Here is a 20,622-nt window from a genome sequence, read left to right on the forward strand (position 1 = left end):
CCCCGCTGCCCTCCGCTCTCTTGCGTGTCTTTTCTCGGGATCCTGTGCTGGCCTGCCCACCCGCTCGGGAAGAGGTGGGGGTGGGAGGTGTGTCCTAAAGCTGCGGCCAGTGTCCTCCTATCCTGTCCTCCTGCCTCCCGGGTGGTGCCGGCGTCTGGCCTGCCGTTGGCCACCTCTCTGCTCGTGGCCCTGGCTCACCGGCCCTCTTCTGAGCTATGCCAGCTCTGCACTGCCGTCCCACACTGGCTGCCCCCCCGCCCCTCCTGCGGTGCTTTAGGATCGGGCACGGGTCCGGGAGAGAGACTCTGGCCGGAGCCAGACCAGCAGGTCTCCACGGCGCCTTGCTGGCTCTGCCAGCCTCCTGCTTTGTGCGCTCCCGTCCATCTGTCTCCGCCACCTGTGGGACAGGGGAGGACACCTGGCCCAGGCCGCTAGGCACCGTGGGCCAGGCCGCGCTCCGCCCCGGCGCCCGGGCGGGCGGGTGCACGCGGCTCCCTCCGCTGGGCTGTGACGCCGCCCTCCGCGCGCGCACGGTCGGCCTCAGCTGCGGTGGTGCCGCGCCAGTTCGCGCCTGGCGCCGCGCTCACGCTCTCTCTGGTTCTCTCCTTCTCTGCCTCGGCCACAGAGGCTGGCTGAGCAGCAGCGGGCAGAGGAGCGGGAGCGACTGGCCGAGGTGGAGGCTGCGCTGGAGAAGCAGCGGCAGCTGGCGGAGGCGCACGCCCAGGCGAAGGCGCAGGCGGAGCGCGAGGCTCAGGAGCTGCAGCAGCGCATGCAGGAGGAGGTGGCCCGGCGGGAGGAGGCGGCCGTGGACGCGCAGCAGCAGAAGCGCAGCGTCCAGGAGGAGCTGCAGCAGCTGCGGCAGAGCTCGGAGGCCGAGATCCAGGCCAAGGCACAACAGGCGGAGGCGGCGGAGCGCAGCCGGCTGCGCATCGAGGAGGAGATCCGCGTGGTGCGCCTGCAGCTGGAGGCCACGGAGCGCCAGCGGGGCGGGGCGGAGGACGAGCTGCAGGCGCTGCGGGCGCGGGCGGAGGACGCCGAGGCCCAGAAGCGGCAGGCGCAGGAGGAGGCCGAGCGCCTCCGGAGGCAGGTGCAGGAGGAGAGCCAGCGCAAGCGGCAGGCGGAGGCGGAGCTGGAGCTGCGCGTGAAGGCCGAGGCGGAGGCGGCGCGGGAGAAGCAGCGGGCGCTGCAGGCGCTGGAGGAGGTGCGGCTGCAGGCGGAGGAGGCCGAGCGGCGCGTGCGGCAGGCGGAGGTGGAGCGCGCGCGCCAGGTGCAGGTGGCCCTGGAGACGGCGCAGCGCAACGCGGAGGTGGAGCTGCAGAGCAAGCGCGCGTCCTTCGCGGAGAAGACGGCGCAGCTGGAGCGCACCCTGCGGGAGGAGCACGTGGCCGTGGCGCAGCTGCGCGAGGAGGCCGAGCGGTCGGCGCAGCAGCAGGCCGAGGCCGAGCGCGCCCGCGAGGAGGCGGAGCGCGAGCTGGAGCGCTGGCAGCTGAAGGCCAACGAGGCGCTGCGGCTGCGGCTGCAGGCGGAGGAGGTGGCGCAGCAGAAGAGCCTGGCGCAGGCGGAGGCCGAGAAGCAGAAGGAGGAGGCGGAGCGCGAGGCGCGGCGGCGCGGCAAGGCCGAGGAGCAGGCGGTGCGGCAGCGGGAGCTGGCCGAGCAGGAGCTGGAGAAGCAGCGGCAGCTGGCGGAGGGCACCGCGCAGCAGCGCCTGGCGGCCGAGCAGGAGCTGATCCGGCTGCGGGCCGAGACGGAGCAGGGCGAGCAGCAGCGGCAGCTGCTGGAGGAGGAGCTGGCCAGGCTGCAGCGCGAGGCGGCGGCCGCCGCGCAGAAGCGCCAGGAGCTGGAGGCCGAGCTGGCCAAGGTGCGCGCGGAGATGGAGGTGCTGCTGGCCAGCAAGGCGCGGGCCGAGGAGGAGTCGCGCTGCACCAGCGAGAAGTCCAAGCAGCGCCTGGAGGCCGAGGCCGGCCGCTTCCGCGAGCTGGCCGAGGAGGCCGCGCGCCTGCGGGCCCTGGCGGACGAGGCCAAGCGGCAGCGGCAGCTGGCGGAGGAGGACGCGGCGCGGCAGCGCGCCGAGGCGGAGCGCGTGCTGGCGGAGAAGCTGGCGGCCATCGGCGAGGCCACGCGGCTCAAGGCCGAGGCGGAGATCGCGCTCAAGGAGAAGGAGGCGGAGAACGAGCGCCTGCGGCGCCTGGCCGAGGACGAGGCCTTCCAGCGGCGGCGGCTGGAGGAGCAGGCGGCGCTGCACAAGGCCGACATCGAGGAGCGGCTGGCGCTGCTGCAGCGCGCGTCGGAGAGCGAGCTGGAGCGGCAGAAGGGGCTGGTGGAGGACACGCTGCGGCAGCGGCGGCAGGTGGAGGCCGAGATCCTGGCGCTCAAGGCCAGCTTCGAGCGCGCGGCGGCCGGCAAGGCGGAGCTGGAGCTGGAGCTGGGCCGCATCCGCGGCAGCGCGGAGGACACGCAGCGCAGCAAGGAGCTGGCGGAGCAGGAGGCGGCGCGGCAGCGGCAGCTGGCGGCCGAGGAGGAGCAGCGGCGCCGCGAGGCCGAGGAGCGCGTGCAGCGGAGCCTGGCGGCCGAGGAGGAGGCCGGGCGGCAGCGCCGGGCCGCGCTGGAGGAGGTGGAGCGGCTCAAGGCCAAGGTGGAGGAGGCGCGGCGCCTGCGCGAGCGCGCGGAGCAGGAGTCGGCGCGGCAGCTGGCGCTGGCGCAGGAGGCGGCGCAGAAGCGGCTGCAGGCGGAGGAGAAGGCGCACGCCTTCGCGGTGCAGCAGAAGGAGCGCGAGCTGCAGCAGACGCGCCGGCAGGAGCAGAGCGGCCTGGAGCGGCTGCGCGGCGAGGCGGAGGCGGCGCGGCGGGCCGCGGAGGCGGCGGAGGAGGCCCGCGAGCTGGCGGAGCGCGAGGCCGCGCAGTCGCGGCGGCAGGTGGAGGAGGCGGAGCGGCTGAAGCAGGCGGCCGAGGAGCAGGCGCAGGCGCGCGCCCAGGCGCAGGCCGCCGCCGAGCAGCTGCGCAAGGAGGCGGAGCAGGAGGCGGCGCGGCGCGCGCAGGCGGAGCAGGCGGCCCTGCGGCAGAAGCAGGCGGCCGACGCGGAGATGGAGAAGCACAAGAAGTTCGCGGAGCAGACGCTGCGGCAGAAGGCGCAGGTGGAGCAGGAGCTGACGACGCTGCGGCTGCAGCTGGAGGAGACGGACCACCAGAAGAGCATCCTGGACGAGGAGCTGCAGCGGCTCAAGGCGGAGGTCACGGAGGCCGCCCGCCAGCGCGCCCAGGTGGAGGAGGAGCTGTTCTCCGTGCGCGTGCAGATGGAGGAGCTGGGGAAGCTCAAGGCGCGCATCGAGGCGGAGAACCGCGCGCTCATCCTGCGCGACAAGGACAACACGCAGCGCTTCCTGCAGGAGGAGGCGGAGAAGATGAAGCATGTGGCCGAGGAGGCCGCGCGGCTGAGCGTGGCGGCCCAGGAGGCGGCCCGGCTGCGGCAGTTGGCGGAGGAGGACCTGGCTCAGCAGCGGGCCCTGGCCGAGAAGATGCTCAGGGAGAAGATGCAGGCCGTGCAGGAGGCCACGCGGCTCAAGGCGGAGGCCGAGCTGCTGCAGCAGCAGAAGGACCTGGCGCAGGAGCAGGCCCGGCGGCTGCAGGAGGACAAGGAGCAGATGGCCCAGCAGCTGGCTCAGGAGACACAGGGCTTCCAGCGGACCCTGGAGGCTGAGCGGCAGCGGCAGCTGGAGATGAGCGCAGAGGCAGAGCGGCTCAAGCTGCGGGTGGCTGAGATGAGCCGGGCCCAGGCCCGGGCGGAGCAGGACGCCCAGCGCTTCCGGAAGCAAGCGGAGGAGATCGGCGAGAAGCTGCACCGCACGGAGCTGGCCACGCAGGAGAAGGTGACGCTGGTGCAGACGCTGGAGATCCAGCGGCAGCAGAGCGACCTGGACGCCGAGCGCCTGCGGGGGGCCATTGCCGAGCTGGAGTGCGAGAGGGAGAAGCTCAAGCAGGAGGCCAAGCTGTTGCAGCTCAAGTCCGAGGAGGTACCTGCGCTCTGCCCGTGCCGGCGGTGGATGGGTGGGGTCTGCTGCGGGTGGGGTGGCGTGCCCGGGCCCCTGCTGCCTCTGACCTCTCTCCCCCCCCCCCTTCCCAGAGGCAGACGGTGCAGCAGGAGCAGCTGCTGCAGGAGACGCAGGCGCTGCAGCAGAGCTTCCTCTCCGAGAAGGACAGTCTGCTGCAGCGGGAGCGCTTCATCGAGCAGGAGAAGGCCAAGCTGGAGCAGCTCTTCCAGGACGAGGTGGCCAAGGCGCAGAAGCTGCGGGAGGAGCAACAGCGGCAGCAGCAGCAGATGGAGCAGGAGAAGCAGCAGCTGGTGGCCAGCATGGAGGAGGCCCGCCGGCGGCAGCGGGAGGCTGAGGAGGGGGTGCGGCACAAGCAGGAGGAGTTACAGCGGCTGGAGCAGCAGCGGCGGCAGCAGGAGCAGCTGCTGGCCGAGGAGAACCAGCGGCTGCGGGAGCGGCTGCAGCGCCTGGAAGAGGAGCACCGGGCCGCGCTGGCACATTCCGAGGAGGTGGCTGCCTCCCAGGCCATGGCGGCCAAAGCCCTGCCCAACGGCCGAGACACTCTGGACGGCCCCAGCGCGGACGTGGAGCCTGAGCATGCCTTCGAGGGTCTGCGGCGGAAGGTGCCTGCCCAGCGGCTTCAGGAGGCGGGCGTCCTGGGCGCCGAGGAGCTGCAGCGCCTGGCAGACGGCCGCACCACGGTGGCTGAGCTCGCGCGGCGTGAAGATGTGCGCCGCTACCTGCAGGGGCACAGCAGTATCGCCGGGCTGCTGCTGAAGCCAGCCAACGAGAAGCTGAGCGTCTATGCCGCCCTGCAGAGGCAGCTGCTGAGCCCGGGAACGGCCATCATCCTGCTGGAGGCCCAGGCAGCCTCGGGCTTCCTCCTGGACCCTGTGCGCAACCGAAGGCTGACCGTCAACGAGGCTGTGAAGGAGGGCGTGGTGGGCCCTGAGCTGCACCACAAGCTGCTCTCGGCCGAGCGCGCCGTCACCGGCTACAAGGACCCCTACACCGGGGAGCAGATCTCTCTCTTCCAGGCCATGCAGAAGGGCCTGATCGTGCGGGACCATGGCATCCGCCTGCTCGAGGCCCAGATCGCCACGGGCGGCATCATCGACCCCGTGCACAGCCACCGCCTGCCCGTGGACGTGGCCTACCAGCGCGGCCTCTTTGATGAAGACATGAGCCGCGTGCTGGCCGACCCGGGCGACGACACCAAGGGCTTCTTCGACCCCAACACGCACGAGAACCTCACCTACCTGCAGCTGCTGGAGCGCTGCGTGCAGGACCCCGACACCGGGCTGCGCCTCCTGCCGCTCACGGATCAGGCTGCCAAGGGCGGCGAGTTGGTCTATACTGATTCGGAGGCCCGTGACGTGTTCAAGAAGGCCACGGTCTCCGCACCGTTTGGCCAGTTCCAGGGCAGGACGGTGACCATCTGGGAGCTCATCAACTCTGAGTACTTCACAGCCGAGCAGCGGCGGGACCTGCTGCGGCAGTTCCGCACGGGCAAGGTCACCGTGGAGAAGATCATCAAGATCGTCATCACGGTGGTGGAGGAGCATGAGCAGAAGCGCCAGCTCTGCTTCCAGGGCCTGCGTGCCCTGGTGCCCGCTGCCGAGCTGCTCGAGAGCGGCGTCATCGACCAGGCCCTCTACCGCCAGCTGCAGCAGGGCGAGCGCTCCGTGCAGGAGGTCGCCGAGGCAGAGGCCGTGCGCCGGGCTCTGCATGGCACCAGTGTCATTGCCGGCGTGTGGCTGGAAGAGGCAGGGCAGAAGCTGAGCATTTACCAGGCCCTGAAGAAAGACCTGCTGCAGCCAGAGGTGGCTGTGGCCCTGCTAGAGGCCCAGGCTGGCACCGGGCACATCATCGACCCCGCCACCAGCGCCCGGCTGACCGTGGATGAGGCCGTCCGTGCTGGCCTGGTGGGGCCGGAGCTGCATGAGAAGCTGCTGTCGGCCGAGAAGGCCGTGACGGGCTACAAGGACCCGTACTCGGGGCAGAGTGTCTCCCTGTTCCAGGCCTTGAAAAAAGGCCTCATCCCCAGGGAGCAGGGCCTGCGCCTTTTGGACGCCCAGCTGTCCACGGGGGGCGTCGTCGACCCCAGCAAGAGCCACCGCGTGCCTCTGGACATCGCCTGTGCCCGGGGCTACCTGGACAGGGACACCAGCAAAGCCCTGTCGGCGCCAAGGGACGACGCCAAGACCTACTATGACCCCAGCGCGCAGGAGCCAGTCACCTACAGCCAGCTCCAGCAGCGGTGCCGGCCTGACCAGCTGACGGGGCTCAGCCTGCTGCCCCTGTCGGAGAAGGCCGCGCGGGCCCGGCAGCAGGAGCTCTACTCTGAGCTCCAGGCCCGGGAGGCCTTTCAGAAGGCCACAGTGGAGGTCCCCGTGGGCGCCTTCCAGGGCAGGACGGTGTCCGTGTGGGAGCTCATCAGCTCCGAGTACTTCACAGAGGAGCAGCGGCAGGAGCTCCTGCGGCAGTTCCGCACGGGCAAGGTCACCGTGGAGAAGGTCATTAAGATCGTCATCACCATCGTGGAGGAGGTGGAGACGGCGCGGCAGGAGAAGCTCTCCTTCAGCGGCCTCCGGGCCCCTGTGCCCGCCAGCGAGCTGCTGGCCGCCGGGGTCCTCAGCAGAGCCCAGTTTGAGCAGCTCAAGGATGGCAAGACATCAGTCAGGGACCTGTCCGAGGTGGACTCGGTGCGGACGCTCCTCCAGGGCACTGGTTGCCTGGCTGGCATCTACCTGGAGGACTCCAAGGAGAAGGTGACCATCTACGAGGCCATGCGGCGGGGCCTGCTGCGGCCCAGCACAGCTACCCTCCTGCTGGAGGCCCAGGCGGCCACTGGCTTTCTGGTGGACCCGGTGCGGAACCAGCGCCTGTACGTACACGAGGCTGTCAAGGCCGGCGTGGTGGGGCCGGAGCTGCACGAGAAGCTGCTGTCAGCCGAGAAGGCTGTGACGGGCTACAAGGACCCGTACTCGGGCACCACCATCTCCCTGTTCCAGGCCATGCAGAAGGGGCTGATCGTGCGGGACCACGGCCTGCGCCTGCTCGAGGCCCAGATCGCCACGGGCGGCATCATCGACCCCGTGCACAGCCACCGCCTGCCCGTGGACGTGGCCTACCAGCGCGGCTACTTCGACGAGGACATGAGCCGCGTGCTGGCCGACCCGGGCGACGACACCAAGGGCTTCTTCGACCCCAACACGCACGAGAACCTCACCTACCTGCAGCTGCTGGAGCGCTGCGTGCAGGACCCCGACACCGGGCTGCGCCTCCTGCCACTGCGAGGGGCAGAGAAGGCCGAGGTGGTGGAGACCACACAGGTGTATTCTGAGGAGGAGACCCGGCGGGCCTTTGAGGAGACACAGATCGACATCCCCAGCGGTGCTGGTGGCGGCCAGGGCGGCTCCACCATGTCCCTGTGGGAGGTGATGCAGTCAGACCTGATCCCCGAGCAGCAGCGGGCCCAGCTGATGGCCGACTTCCAGGCTGGCCGGGTGACCAAGGAGCGCATGATCATCATCATCATCGAAATCATCGAGAAGACCGAGGTCATCCGCCAGCAGAACCTGTCCTCCTACGACTACGTGCGCCGCCGCCTGACGGCCGAGGACCTGTACGAAGCCCGCATCATCTCCCGGGAGACCTACAGCCTGCTCCGCGAGGGCACCAAGAGCCTGCGCCAGGTGCTGGAGGACGAGTCTGCCTGGCGCTTCCTCTACGGCACGGGCTGCGTGGCCGGCGTCTACCTGCCCGGCTCCAGGCAGACGCTCACCATCTACCAGGCCCTCAAGAAGGGCCTGCTGAGCGCTGAGGTGGCCCGTGTGCTGCTGGAGGCGCAGGCTGCCACGGGCTTCCTGCTGGACCCGGTGAAGGGTGAGCGGCTGACTGTGGACGAGGCGGTGCGGAAGGGTCTGGTGGGCCCTGAGCTGCACGACCGGCTGCTCTCGGCGGAGCGGGCGGTCACCGGCTACCGGGACCCCTACACGGAGCAGACCATCTCGCTCTTCCAGGCCATGAAGAAGGAGCTGATTCCTGCCGAGGAGGCCCTGCGGCTGCTGGATGCCCAGCTGGCCACGGGTGGCGTCGTGGACCCACGCCTGGGGTTCCACCTCCCCTTGGAGGTGGCCTACCAGCGCGGCTACCTCAACAAGGACACACACGATCAGCTGTCGGAGCCCAGCGAGGTGCGCAGCTACGTGGACCCCTCCACGGATGAGCGCCTCAGCTACACGCAGCTGCTCAAGCGGTGCCGCCGAGACGAGGGCAGCGGCCAGCTGCTCCTGCCGCTCTCAGACACCCGCAAGCTGACCTTCCGCGGCCTGCGCAAGCAGATCACGGTGGAGGAGCTGGTGCGCTCCCAGGTCATGGACGAGGCCACGGCGCTGCAGCTGCAGGAGGGGCTGACCTCCGTCGAGGAGGTGTCTAAGAGCCTGCAGAGGTTCCTTGAGGGCTCCAGCTGCATCGCCGGTGTCTACGTCGACGCTACCAAGGAGCGGCTGTCGGTGTACCAGGCCATGAAGAAGGGCATCATCCGGCCCGGCACGGCCTTCGAGCTCCTGGAGGCCCAGGCGGCCACCGGCTACGTCATCGACCCCATCAAGGGGCTCAAGCTGACGGTGGAGGAGGCCGTGCGCATGGGCATCGTGGGTCCCGAGTTCAAGGACAAGCTGCTCTCGGCCGAGCGCGCCGTCACCGGCTACAAGGACCCGTACTCCGGGAAGCTCATCTCCCTCTTCCAGGCCATGAAGAAGGGCCTGATCCTCAAGGACCACAGCATCCGCCTGCTCGAGGCCCAGATCGCCACGGGCGGCGTCATCGACCCCGAGGAGAGCCACCGGCTGCCCGTGGACGTGGCCTACAAGCGCGGCCTCTTTGACGAGGAGATGAATGAGATCCTGACCGACCCCTCTGACGACACCAAGGGCTTCTTCGACCCCAACACGGAGGAGAACCTCACCTACCTGCAGCTGATGGAGCGCTGCGTCACCGACCCCCAGACGGGGCTGTGCCTCCTGCCGCTGAAGGAGAAGAAGCGGGAGCGGAAGACGTCCTCCAAGTCCTCGGTGCGCAAGCGCCGCGTGGTGATCGTGGACCCGGAGACGGGCAGGGAGATGTCGGTGTACGAGGCCTACCGCAAGGGGCTCATCGACCACCAGACCTACCTGGAGCTGTCGGAGCAGGAGTGCGAGTGGGAGGAGATCACCACCTCCTCCTCGGACGGCGTGGTCAAGTCCATGATCATCGACCGCCGCTCGGGCCGCCAGTACGACATCGACGAGGCCATCTCCAAGAGCCTCATTGACCGCTCCGCGCTGGACCAGTACCGTGCCGGCACGCTCTCCATCACCGAGTTCGCCGACATGCTCTCGGGAAACGCCGGCGGCTTCCGCTCCCGCTCTTCCTCCGTGGGGTCCTCCTCGTCCTACCCCGTCAGCCCCGCCGTCTCCAGGACCCAGCTGTCCTCCTGGTCTGACCCCACCGAGGAGACGGGCCCTGTGGCCGGCATCCTGGACACAGAGACGCTGGAGAAGGTGTCCATCACGGAGGCCATGCACCGCAACCTGGTCGACAACATCACCGGGCAGCGGCTGCTGGAGGCGCAGGCCTGCACCGGGGGCATCATCGACCCCAGCACCGGAGAGCGCTTCCCCGTCACTGAGGCCGTCAACAAGGGCCTGGTGGACAAGATCATGGTGGACCGCATCAACCTGGCCCAGAAGGCCTTCTGCGGCTTCGAGGACCCACGCACCAAGACCAAGATGTCGGCTGCGCAGGCCCTGAAGAAGGGCTGGCTGTACTACGAGGCCGGCCAGCGCTTCCTGGAGGTGCAGTACCTGACGGGCGGGCTGATCGAGCCTGACGTACCGGGCCGCGTGCCCCTGGACGAGGCCCTGCAGCGCGGCACCGTGGATGCCCGCACGGCCCAGAAGCTGCGCGACGTGGGCGCGCACTCCAAGTACCTCACCTGCCCCAAGACCAAGCTCAAGATCTCCTACAAGGACGCGCTGGACCGCAGCATGGTGGAGGAGGGCACGGGGCTGCGGCTGCTGGAGGCCGCCGCCCAATCCAGCAAGGGCTACTACAGCCCCTACAGCATCAGCGGCTCCGGTTCCACCGCCGGCTCCCGCGCGGGCTCGCGCACCGGCTCCCGGGCCGGCTCCCGGCGCGGCAGCTTCGACGCCACCGGCTCCGGCTTCTCCATGACCTTCTCCTCCTCCTCCTATTCCTCCTCGGGCTACGGCCGCCGCTACGCCTCGGGGCCGGCGTCCTCCCTGGGGGGCCCCGAGTCTGCGGTGGCCTGACCCCCTGCCCGCCCCCCCCCCCCCCCCCCCCGCTCTGCATGTGGCCAGGCTCCCGCCAGCCGCTGGGGTCTTCAACGATTGTAACGGTGTCTTCCTCCCAAGTGGTGCCTCACTAAGGTTTTACCAAAAAGACCAGACTAATAGACTAACCCGCGCCCCGCGTCTTGAGGAAGGGGCCGTCCCGCCCCGCCCCGCCCCCGTCTCCCCGCCCCTCTACCTGCCACTTGCCACAGCCAGGTGCCTTGGGGGGTCCAGAGCTGGGCCCCTTCCCTCCCCTCTCCCCAGGGGGGTTCCGTCCCGGGGAGGCTCCCCGGCAGACCCCCTTCCTCCCCGCCGGGGCCCGCGGCTGGCGTCCTGTTCCCGGCCGGTCAGCTCGCTCAGCGGGCCCTGCCGGGGAGGAAGGGGGTCCCGCCTGGGCCCTCCCCTCCAGCCTGCCCAGAGAAGCCCCTTCCCCATGGGAAGATGAGGGTCCAGTCTGCCGAGCCAGCTGGCCCGGCCAGCCCCCGGCCTGTCCCCGCCCCCGCAGGCTGCGCTTGCTTCATTTAGCTGCTGACCCCACGCCCCTAAGGCCCCAGGCCTCTGGCTCCAGCCTTCTCTCGCCTCAGCTCCCTCATAAGTGCCTTCTGTGTTCTCCCTCAGGCCCCGGTGCTGGGGGGGAGGGGCTCACCCCGCCCAGCTCTCAGGCTGCGCTCTCCTGGGCCCCCCAGCCTGTGGTAGCCCCCTCTGGGGGCCGCCTGTCTTGTCTGGGAAGCTCCAGCCCCTCCATTCGGCCCCAGCTGGGCGTCTGCGTCGCCCCTCCCGCTCCAGCAGCCCCTGGCCTGGGGGCTCCCGCTGCCGCCACCCCCTGACTGAGTTTTGCATGTCCCACTGACCCGGGCCAGTGGGGTGGGGCCCCGGGCTCCCTGCTGCCTCCGTGAGGGCAGAACACTAACCCGACCAGGGTGGGCCTGCGGCGCTCGCCCCAATAAAAGCGATTCCAACCTCCCTGGAGTCCTGCGGCCTTTTCTTTCCTGGGACCCTGGTGGGGCAGGCGGCGCCCGTGTCCTGGCTGACGGGCGGTGGGGCCAGGTGTCGGGCAAGAGAGGGCCTGGGCCTGGGGCCACCCTGCCTTGCCCCTTGGGCAGGCCAGGGTGTCCCTGGGGGCTCGCCCTGTGCCTGGAGGCCACCCCCTGCCTTGGGCGGGGAGCAGCGTGCTGCCCTGCCTACCCGCTGCGGGTGGGCGGCCTCCAGGGAAGGGTGTGGCCGTGGCTGGCCAGCTGAGGCTGCCGGGTGGGCACCTCCCATCCTCGCGGGTTTATTCCAGCTCCTGGGCAAGCTCACAGGAGGGGTGAGTGGGGCTCAGCGCAGGGGACCCTGGACCCGAGCGGGGCCGGCCACCCACTCTGCTGAGGGAGGGGCGGGCCTGAGGCCTGGTTTTCTGCTCACTTGAGGGGCGGGACGCCGACTGCCCAGCGTGTGGGGCCTGAGCCCACAAAATCCGGGCTGGAGCAGGGGTGCCTCCTCAGGGCCGAGTCCCGAGCCCAGCGAGTCAGCGCTGGTGGCCCTCCAGCCCCTTGGGCCTCCCGCCAGGGCACTGGGAAGGCCGAGAAGCCAGGCTGACCTGCAGCTGGGCACCCCCTAGTCAGCCCTGGGCCAGGGTGCCCGGCAGCGAAAGTACAGGTGCCGGCTGTGCCGGTCCACGTCCAGATGTGCCCCGAGGCCAGATGTGCCCCGAGGCCGGCGGCCCCGCCCTCCCCCTGCTGCCTTCACCCCGCCGGCCCGGCCCGGGCGTCACGGCGGGACTCGGCCAGGGCCAGGCGGCCGCGGGGCCGCGCGAGGGGCGGGCGCGGCGGAGCCCCAAAAGGCCAAACCCGAGCCGGGGGCGGGCGCAGGCGACACCCCCGGGGCCTGCGGCTGTAGCTGGGCGCGGGCCGGGCCGCCGCGGCCGGAGACCCCGGGCTCCGGAGCGGGCGCCCTCGGGCGCGTCGGGCCGCGGCGGGGATGGGCGCCGCCGGCCGGCAGGGGCGGCAGGAACGGCGCCGCCGCGACAAGCGGCTCCTCGGGACGCCGGGCCCGGCGCGACCCCCCAGCCGCCCCCGCGCTTCACAGGCTGGCCCCGGCCAACGCCGGCCGCCGCCGGCCCTGGCTTATACCGGCTCTTGGGTGCCCCGCCCACAAGTCTGATTGGACCATTTTTCAATCCTGTGGCTGATTGGACCATTTAGCACCAATCACCTCATAGCCCACACCTGATTGGCCTATTCCACGATCCCGGAAGTACACAGTTGCATAAAAGAGCTCTGCGGGCTCTTGCTTCTGGTGGAGCAGCAGGGTCGGGGCGCGGCTCCCCCCGCCCCCCGCCCCCGCCCCGGCGGCCCCGGCGGCCCCGGCTGAGGCCGCGGCTCGGTTTACAACCCGGCTCCTCCGCTCAGACCGGCCGACCCCGCCCCCCGCGAGGACGCGTCAGGGCCGCGCACCCCAGTCGCCCTAGCAAGGCCGCGCCCGCCCGCTCCGCCTGCACCCCGCGGGCTGCGGCGACCTGGGGGCGCGCGCCCCAGCCCAGCCTCTGCGGAGGGGCCGCCCGGGGCCCAGGGCGCTGACCGAGGGCGGCGAGGGGGCAGGTTTGGGGCGCGGTGGGGCTCAGGGGCCTCCCCCAAAACGACACTTGGGGGACCCGCGCGGACCTGGGAGCAGAGGTCGCGCCCCGAGGCTGCGCCCCAGGGGGGGCCTGGCCGAGGCCCCGCGGCCGCCGGCAGTCGCGGCCGGGCTGCCCGGGGCGGGCGGGCGGGCGGGGCGGGCGGGGCGACCCCGGCCGCGGCCCCGGGAGACGGGAAGGTCCGGGCGAGGGGGTCTCCGAGCAGGCGCGACTCGGCCGCGCTGCCCCGCCGACGGCCGGGACCTGACCCACGGGCCCCCAGTGAAAGCGGGGGTCGGCGAGGCCCCGGCCCCCCGGGGGACCGCGAGCGGGGGCGGCGCGCGGGCTGCGGTCCCGGCGGCCCCGCGGCGAGAGGGGGGCCGGAGGGCGGGCGGGCGCGGGGCCTGGGAGGCGGAGGCGGAGCGAGGCGCGAGCCGGGGCCGCCGCGGGCCGCGAGACCGGCGCCCCGACAGCGAGCGCGCGGGGGACAGTCGGACGTCGCAGCCGGCGCCGGAGAGGCCCGGGGCGCGGGGCTCCCGAGCAACAAGCGCTGGTCTCGCCCTTCGCGCCGCGCCCTCCCGCGGGGCCCCACGAAGCCCGGCCCCCCCAGGCGGACGCGCGCTGCCCCAGGCCGGACCCCAAGAAGCCCGGCGCCCCCAGGCGGACGCGCGCTGCCCCAGGCCGGACCCCAAGAAGCCCGGCGCCCCCAGGCGGACGCGCGCTGCCCCAGGCCGGACCCCAAGAAGCCCGGCCCCCCCAGGCGGACGCGCGCTGCCGCAGGCCGGACCCCAAGAAGCCCGGACCCCCCAGGCGGACGCGCGCTGCCCCAGGCCGGACCCCACGAAGCCCGGCGCCCCCAGGCGGACGCGCGCTGCCCCAGGCCGGACCCCACGAAGCCCGGCGCCCCCAGGCGGACGCGCGCTGCCCCAGGCCGGACCCCACGAAGCCCGGCGCCCCCAGGCGGACGCGCGCTGCCGCAGGCCGGGACCCGGGGCGGCGCGCAGCGGGGTGGCGCGCAGGGGCCTGCGGGGGGGTCCCGGGAACGCCCGGAGAGTCCCGCGGCGGCCCCGCGGCCGCGCCCGACGCCCGGCGCCAGCGCCGAGGCCCAGGCCGCGGGGGCCGCACGGGCGGCGGGGAGGGCCCGGCTGAGCCGCGCGCCGCGCCCCGGGCCTCGCGCCGCCCCCGCCGACGGCGCTCGCTGCCCGGGCCGGGGGCGCGCTCGGGTCTGTGGCGCCCGCCCCCCGCCCCCCGCCCCCCGCGCGCCTCGGCCGTGCCCGCCCTGCGGCTCCGCGCGCCCCGAGGGAAGCGCGGTCTCCCCGGCCGAGCGCAGGGAACGGGCGTCCGCGGCTCTCCCGCCTCGCCGGAACCGCGGCCTGGGGGGGGGTGTGCGGGGGGCCTCGGCTTGGGGGGGCCCTCGGCGGCGGGGGGGCCCTCGGCGGTGCCTGTGGCGCACCCCCGGGCCCGGGGCGAGGGGACCCCAAGACGCGCAGCGTGTGAACGACACCCAGAAAGAGGATATCCTTTCGAGGAGGACAGACACGGAAGAGGGAAGGGGGCGCCCCGTCCAGAACCCGACTCCCGGCCCGGCCCGCCCGCGACCCGCGGCGCCAGGCGGGAGCCGGAGCAGCCTCGGCTGCCGCGGCCCCCCCCCCCCCCCCGCCCCTTCGGGCTCTGCCTGTCACCCCAGATCACCAGGGAGCCGCCCCGCAGAGACGGGGCCCTGCCCAGCAAAGCGGGGTGCACGGCCGCCCACCTGTGACCGCAGGGCCCCCCCCACGCCCCTCCGCTGCCGGGGCCCCGCCGCCCGCCTGTGTCCGGAGGTGGCCGCGGCCGCCCTGGCCTCGCACCCCCCCGCCCCCCCCTCCCCCGTCTCTGACGTCGCTGCCTCGCGGAGAAACCCGCCGGGAACCTCACCTGGGGACGCCTCACCCCGAGTCACCCCGAGGACCCCGCGCTCTGCAAGACCCCGTCACTCTCACCTAGAAATTCCACTTTGGGTCGCCGCCCGGGAGCAACTCGGGACTCCCGCACTGTGCAGCCTGGTCAAGACACCAGGCCCCGTGGCCACGATGAAGGGGGTGTGCACACACCACACACACCCCACACACCCCACACACACCACACCAGCCATCCCACACCACACACACACCACACACCAGCCATCCCACACCACACCACAGACCACACACACACCACACACCCCCACCACACACACAACACACCAGCCATCCCACACCACACCACAGACCACACACACACACACACCACACACCCCCACCACACACACAACACACCAGCCATCCCACACCACACCCCACCACCCCCCACCACACACAAACCACACACCACATGCACCACACACCACATGCACCACACACCAGCCATCCCATACCACACCACCCCCCACCACACACACATCACACACCACGTGCACCACACACACCACACCACACCACAGATCACACACACACCACACACACCACACACCAGCCATTCCACACCACACCACAGACCACACACACCGCACCACCCCCCACCACACACACACCACACACCACACACACCACACCACAGATCACACACCACACACACCACACACCAGCCATTCCACACCACACCACAGACCACACACACACACCACACCACCCCCCACCACACACACACCACACACCACATACACCACACACACCACACCACATACACCACATACACCACACCACACACATCACACATCACATCACAGAACACACACACCACACCACACACACCACCATACCACACCACAGACCACACACCACACCATACCACGCACACACCACACCACATACCACCCATACCATACCCCACGCACACCACACATACACACCACACCACATACCACCCATACCACACCACACCACAGACCATACACACACCACACACATGACACACACACCACACCACAGACCACACACACACCACACCACAGACCACACACACACCATACCACACCCACCACACACCACACCACACATCACCCATACCACATCACAGACCACACCAACAGCACACACACCTCACCACACCACACACACACCACACCGCACCACATACCACCCATACCGCACCACACACCACACCACAGACCAAACAGCACACACCACACCACACCCACACCACAAACACACACACACCACACGCACACCACACACATCACATACCACACATACCACACACACACACTTATAAATATTTAACTTTTTAGGGCCTCCCCGGTGGCGCAGCGGTTGAGCGCTGGGTTGCGAAGTTGAGCGCAGCTTCTGCAGCACCGGTTCGATCCCCGGCTGCTCCCCGGCCACCGGAGGAGGGTCCCACATGGCACGCAGACCTCTCCTGCCGCCCGCTGCTCCCCTCAGCAGTGTACTTCAGTCTGCCTGCTCTGCTCCCCGCTCTGGCTCTGGTGAATTCTCTCACCCTCCCGCGCTTCTGACTGTACCCAGTGCTTGTATAAATAAATACATAAATCTTAAAAAAAAAAAAAGAACACTTCTATTAAAAAAAATAAATAAATAAATAAATAAATAAATATTTAACTTTTTAAAAAAAGATTTATTTATTTATGCATACAATAACTGGGGTGCTGGCCAGAGTTGTGGGGGGGAGAGGACTCCCCAGAGACAGAGTGGGGAGCAGACCAGGTGGATCCACTAAAAACCACTGCTGAGGGGAGCAGCGGGGAGACAGGAGAGGTCTGCTGCGCCCTGTGGGTTGCTCCCTGCCTGGGGATGGACTCAGGCCGCAGAGGCTGCTGGCAGCTCCATGTGCTGGACTGACCCTGCGCCCCCAGGGAGGCCCGGGAGTATTTGACCCTGCGCCCTCGTGGCAGACAGGAGGCTCACGGTCCTCACTGCCAAACTCCCTGTCACCGCCGAAGGACGCGCCCTTCCTGCCGTCGCCCCCTCAACGAGGTGTCCCCATTGACACCCAGGCACTCTGCAGATGCGGGGGCATGCCAGGGGGCCTCTCCCACTCGGCACCACCCACTGGACAGCGAGCAGGCGCCCCCCAGGTTTACACACATGGCGAGGGCGCTCACGGAGGGGCCGGCACCGGCAGCTGTGATGCCCCCGCACTGCCCGGCAAACCTCAAAACCGCGGTGCCGTGTGACCCTCTGCTCCAGCTCTGCAGATCCTGGGAGTGGAGGGCACCTGGGTGGGGGTGCAGAGCCCTTAGTGATGGGGCCCAATGTGTGGGCCCAAGGGAGGTTGCCACTGGGGAGGGACCCACTGGGAAGGCCCCACGCAGGGGGCACCACGTGGCCAAGTGGCTGCGTCCCATGCACAGAGCTGAGCGGCAGAGGCGGCGGCACCGGCCTAGATGGCATGAGAGGGGGGTGCTCGTGCCAGGGGCTGAGGGTGAATCGCCTCAAGGACACGCGCGGCCTGGACAGTCTGCAGGCGCCACCTCGGGCCGCAGGAAGAGGGGGAGCGCTGGCCTGCCCGGCCAAGCAGAAGGTGCATCTGGAAACTATGGAATGTGACTTCTCAGGGAAGGGGAGGGGGCGGCCAGCGGGCACCCAACAGGAAGCAGTGCTGGAGGAACAAAGGGATCCTTTGTCAGGAAGCGGGTGGGGCTGGCAGGGCGCAGGGCAGGCAGCAGGGAGGGGCGGGGCAGCATGGGGGGCAGGGGCAGGGCCTGCCAGCACTTGCAGTGGCTGGTTGCGGAGCCATCGCCACCCCCCCCCCCCCCGCACCCCGCCGCTGTCTCTGCTGCTTGCTGTTCTGTGAAACCCCCGGAAGACAATTCAACATGCAGAACATCGTCCCTGAATCTGCGGACCCGCGTCGAGGACTCGCAGGCAGCCGCTGGCCCTAACGGCTGGGCCCTGGACATGGTGCTCAGGACCAGGCCCAGGGTGAGGCCTGTGAGGCCATGGCCCTCCCGGCTCACGTGGGTGGGCCCGGGGCGCCCCACTTGTCTGGAGGCCTCCCTGGGCCTGTCCCCAGGATGGGGGCATGTCTGCAGCCTCCTGGGAAGTAGCTCCCCACTCTGGTCTCCTCACAGAACATGAGGCTCGAATGTAGAATGTGCTGGAAGGTGGGCTGACGTGGGCTGCAACGCACACGCTGGGAAAACACCAACCGCTCATCTTTCGGGAACCACGGAGACCGACTCGCTAGATGTGTTTTATGTATATTCTGAAACTGACGAAGAGAGGAAAGAGCAGCCGTGCCAGGAGCCTGCGTGGTGGTGGCGGCGGCCCCCGCGCCTGTCTGCTGCTGCTGCTGTGGGCTGGGCGGCTGAGGGAGTCGGCGGCTTAGATGGCAAAGCGCGGTCCACGCGGTCAGTTCCAGCTACTCACCCCACACCCACTGTGTGCGGCAGCTCACTGCGTCCCCACACTCGGCTTGGGGGGCCGACATGGATGCAGAGGTGGGAGCCATGGTGGCAACGGCGACCGCGACGGCCGTGACGATGATGATGGTGAAATAGCAGACCCGGGGGACGGAGCGGATCTGATTTCCGGAGTCAGTGTCTCCTTAGAGCCAACTCTCCGATTCTCCACAAAAGCAGTCCCAAGGCGGACGAAGAAACAGGGCCGCACAGGCCGCTCTCAGGAGGAAATGCGTGCACACAGCTGCCCGGAACAGCCTGCTGTCAAATGCACGCGACAGAGACCTTCAAGCAGGAGCTGAGTGGCGCGCAAAGAGCTCGGCGAGGTGGTAGGGCACGTCCGGAGGATGGCGCGAGCGGAATGGAAATACTAATAGACGGAGAGCCGAGGAGAAACCGAAAAGAAACAGAAATGGAAAATTCCCTGGTAGGTTTCGAAGGCCGATTTGGGTGCCTGGAAGAATCAGGGCCCTGCAGAGAGAGCACTGGAGCAGACGGGGAAGGCTGGAAGACCGGGGAACAGTCCCAGGACCAGCCAGCACGCCTGGGGCTCCGCGCCGGGGGAGGGAGGCGGGGAAGGGAGAGAGAACGCGGGAATAAGCGCCCGAAAACTCACCAAGCGGGATGAAAGGCGTGGAGGAGACGCGGGAACTCCACGGAAGGCGACCCCAGAGCGCGCACAGAAGAGCGAGCGACCGAGCCTCGGCGGGCTTGCCTGGGCACCCGCGTCCGAGCCCTTGCAGGCAAGAGGCCGGCGGCCGGCCCGGCCAGCTGCTGAGAGGGAAAGCGCTGCCCGCCAGGAATCTCGTGGGTCCTTCAGACGTGAGGGATAAATCAAGAGAGTCCGGATCACCCGGCGCCGAGGGAGTCCCGCACCAGGGAGTTCCTCCTGCGGGGAGCCCTCGCCGGGGTCTGTGGGCCGACCCGGGAGGCCGGCGGACAGAGACGCGGCGGCTGATGTCATGGGCGGCGGCTGATGTCTTGGGCGGCAGCTGATGTCATGGGCGCCGGCTGATGTCCTGGGCGGCGGCTGATGTCCTGGGCGCCGGCTGATGTCATGGGCGGCGGCTGATGTCATGGGCGGCGGCTGATGTCTTGGGCGGCGGCTGATGTCATGGGCGCCGGCTGATGTCCTGGGCGCCGGCTGATGTCTTGGGCGGCGGCTGATGTCATGGGCGGCGGCTGATGTCATCGGCGGCTGATGTCTTGGGCGCCGGCTGATGTCATGGGCGTCATGGGCGCCGGCTGATGTCTTGGGCGGCGGCTGATGTCATGGGCGGCGGCTGATGTCATGGGCGCCGGCTGATGTCATGGGCGGCGGCTGATGTCATGGGCGCCGGCTGATGTCATGGGCGGCGGCTGATGTCTTGGGCAGCGGCTGATGTCCTGGGCGGCGGCTGATGTCATGGGCGGCGGCTGATGTCATGGGCGTCATGGGCGCCGGCTGATGTCTTGGGCGGCGGCTGATGTCATGGGCGCGGCTGATGTCATGGGCGCCGGCTGATGTCATGGGCGTCATGGGCGCCGGCTGATGTCTTGGGCGGCGGCTGATGTCATGGGCGGCGGCTGATGTCATGGGCGCCGGCTGATGTCATGGGCGGCGGCTGATGTCATGGGCGGCGGCTGATGTCTTGGGCGGCGGCTGATGTCATGGGCGCCGGCTGATGTCATGGGCGGCGGCTGATGTCATGGGCGGCGGCTGATGTCTTGGGCGGCGGCTGATGTCTTGGGCGGCGGCTGATGTCATGGGCGCCGGCTGATGTCTTGGGCGGCGGCTGATGTCATGGGCGGCGGCTGATGTCATGGGCGGCGGCTGATGTCTTGGGCGGCGGCTGATGTCATGGGCGGCGGCTGATGTCTTGGGCGGCGGCTGATGTCATGGGCGCCGGCTGATGTCTTGGGCGCCGGCTGATGTCATGGGCGTCATGGGCGCCGGCTGATGTCCTGGGCGGCGGCCTGCGAGCAGACGGCGTGGCGCTGACACGAAGACAGGCGCAGAGGCCGAGGGACGAGCCGCGCTCGCGGGCGCCGAGGGACCCTGCACAAGGGCGCCGAGACCGATGCGCGACGACAGACTTTTCCGTAAATGACGCCGTGACAACCGGACACCCCCGCGCAAGATGAAGAGGCGCCCTCGCCTCCCGGCAGGTGTAAGAACTAACTCAAAATGGATGAAAGGTGAAAAATACAGAGAACCCCCAGAAGGCCTGGCGGGACGAGGCTGCCTGTCGCTGGCCGGGCAGCGGCGGCTCGGCTGTGGCGGGCGGGCGGGCGGGCGGGCCGCGGCAGGGCA

General features: G+C 69.9%; 1 protein-coding gene across 1 annotated transcript in view; it reads left to right on the forward strand.

The window, feature by feature from the left end:
* The window catches only part of LOC119240519 (plectin-like), a 15,575-nt gene extending 5,233 nt beyond the window's left edge, over nucleotides 1–10,342 (forward strand). The window contains exons 4-5 of the mRNA XM_037504981.1: nucleotides 628–4,006; nucleotides 4,117–10,342. Of these exons, the coding sequence (XP_037360878.1) occupies nucleotides 628–4,006; nucleotides 4,117–10,341 (9,604 nt within the window). The 3' untranslated portion in view covers nucleotide 10,342. The remainder of the gene's footprint in view (nucleotides 1–627; nucleotides 4,007–4,116) is intronic.
* Nucleotides 10,343–20,622: the final 10,280 nt, after the last annotated feature.

The sequence above is a fragment of the Talpa occidentalis genome, unplaced genomic scaffold, assembly GCF_014898055.3.
Source record: "Talpa occidentalis isolate TD23 unplaced genomic scaffold, MPIMG_talOcc4v2.1, whole genome shotgun sequence".
Classification (NCBI taxonomy): domain Eukaryota; kingdom Metazoa; phylum Chordata; class Mammalia; order Eulipotyphla; family Talpidae; genus Talpa; species Talpa occidentalis.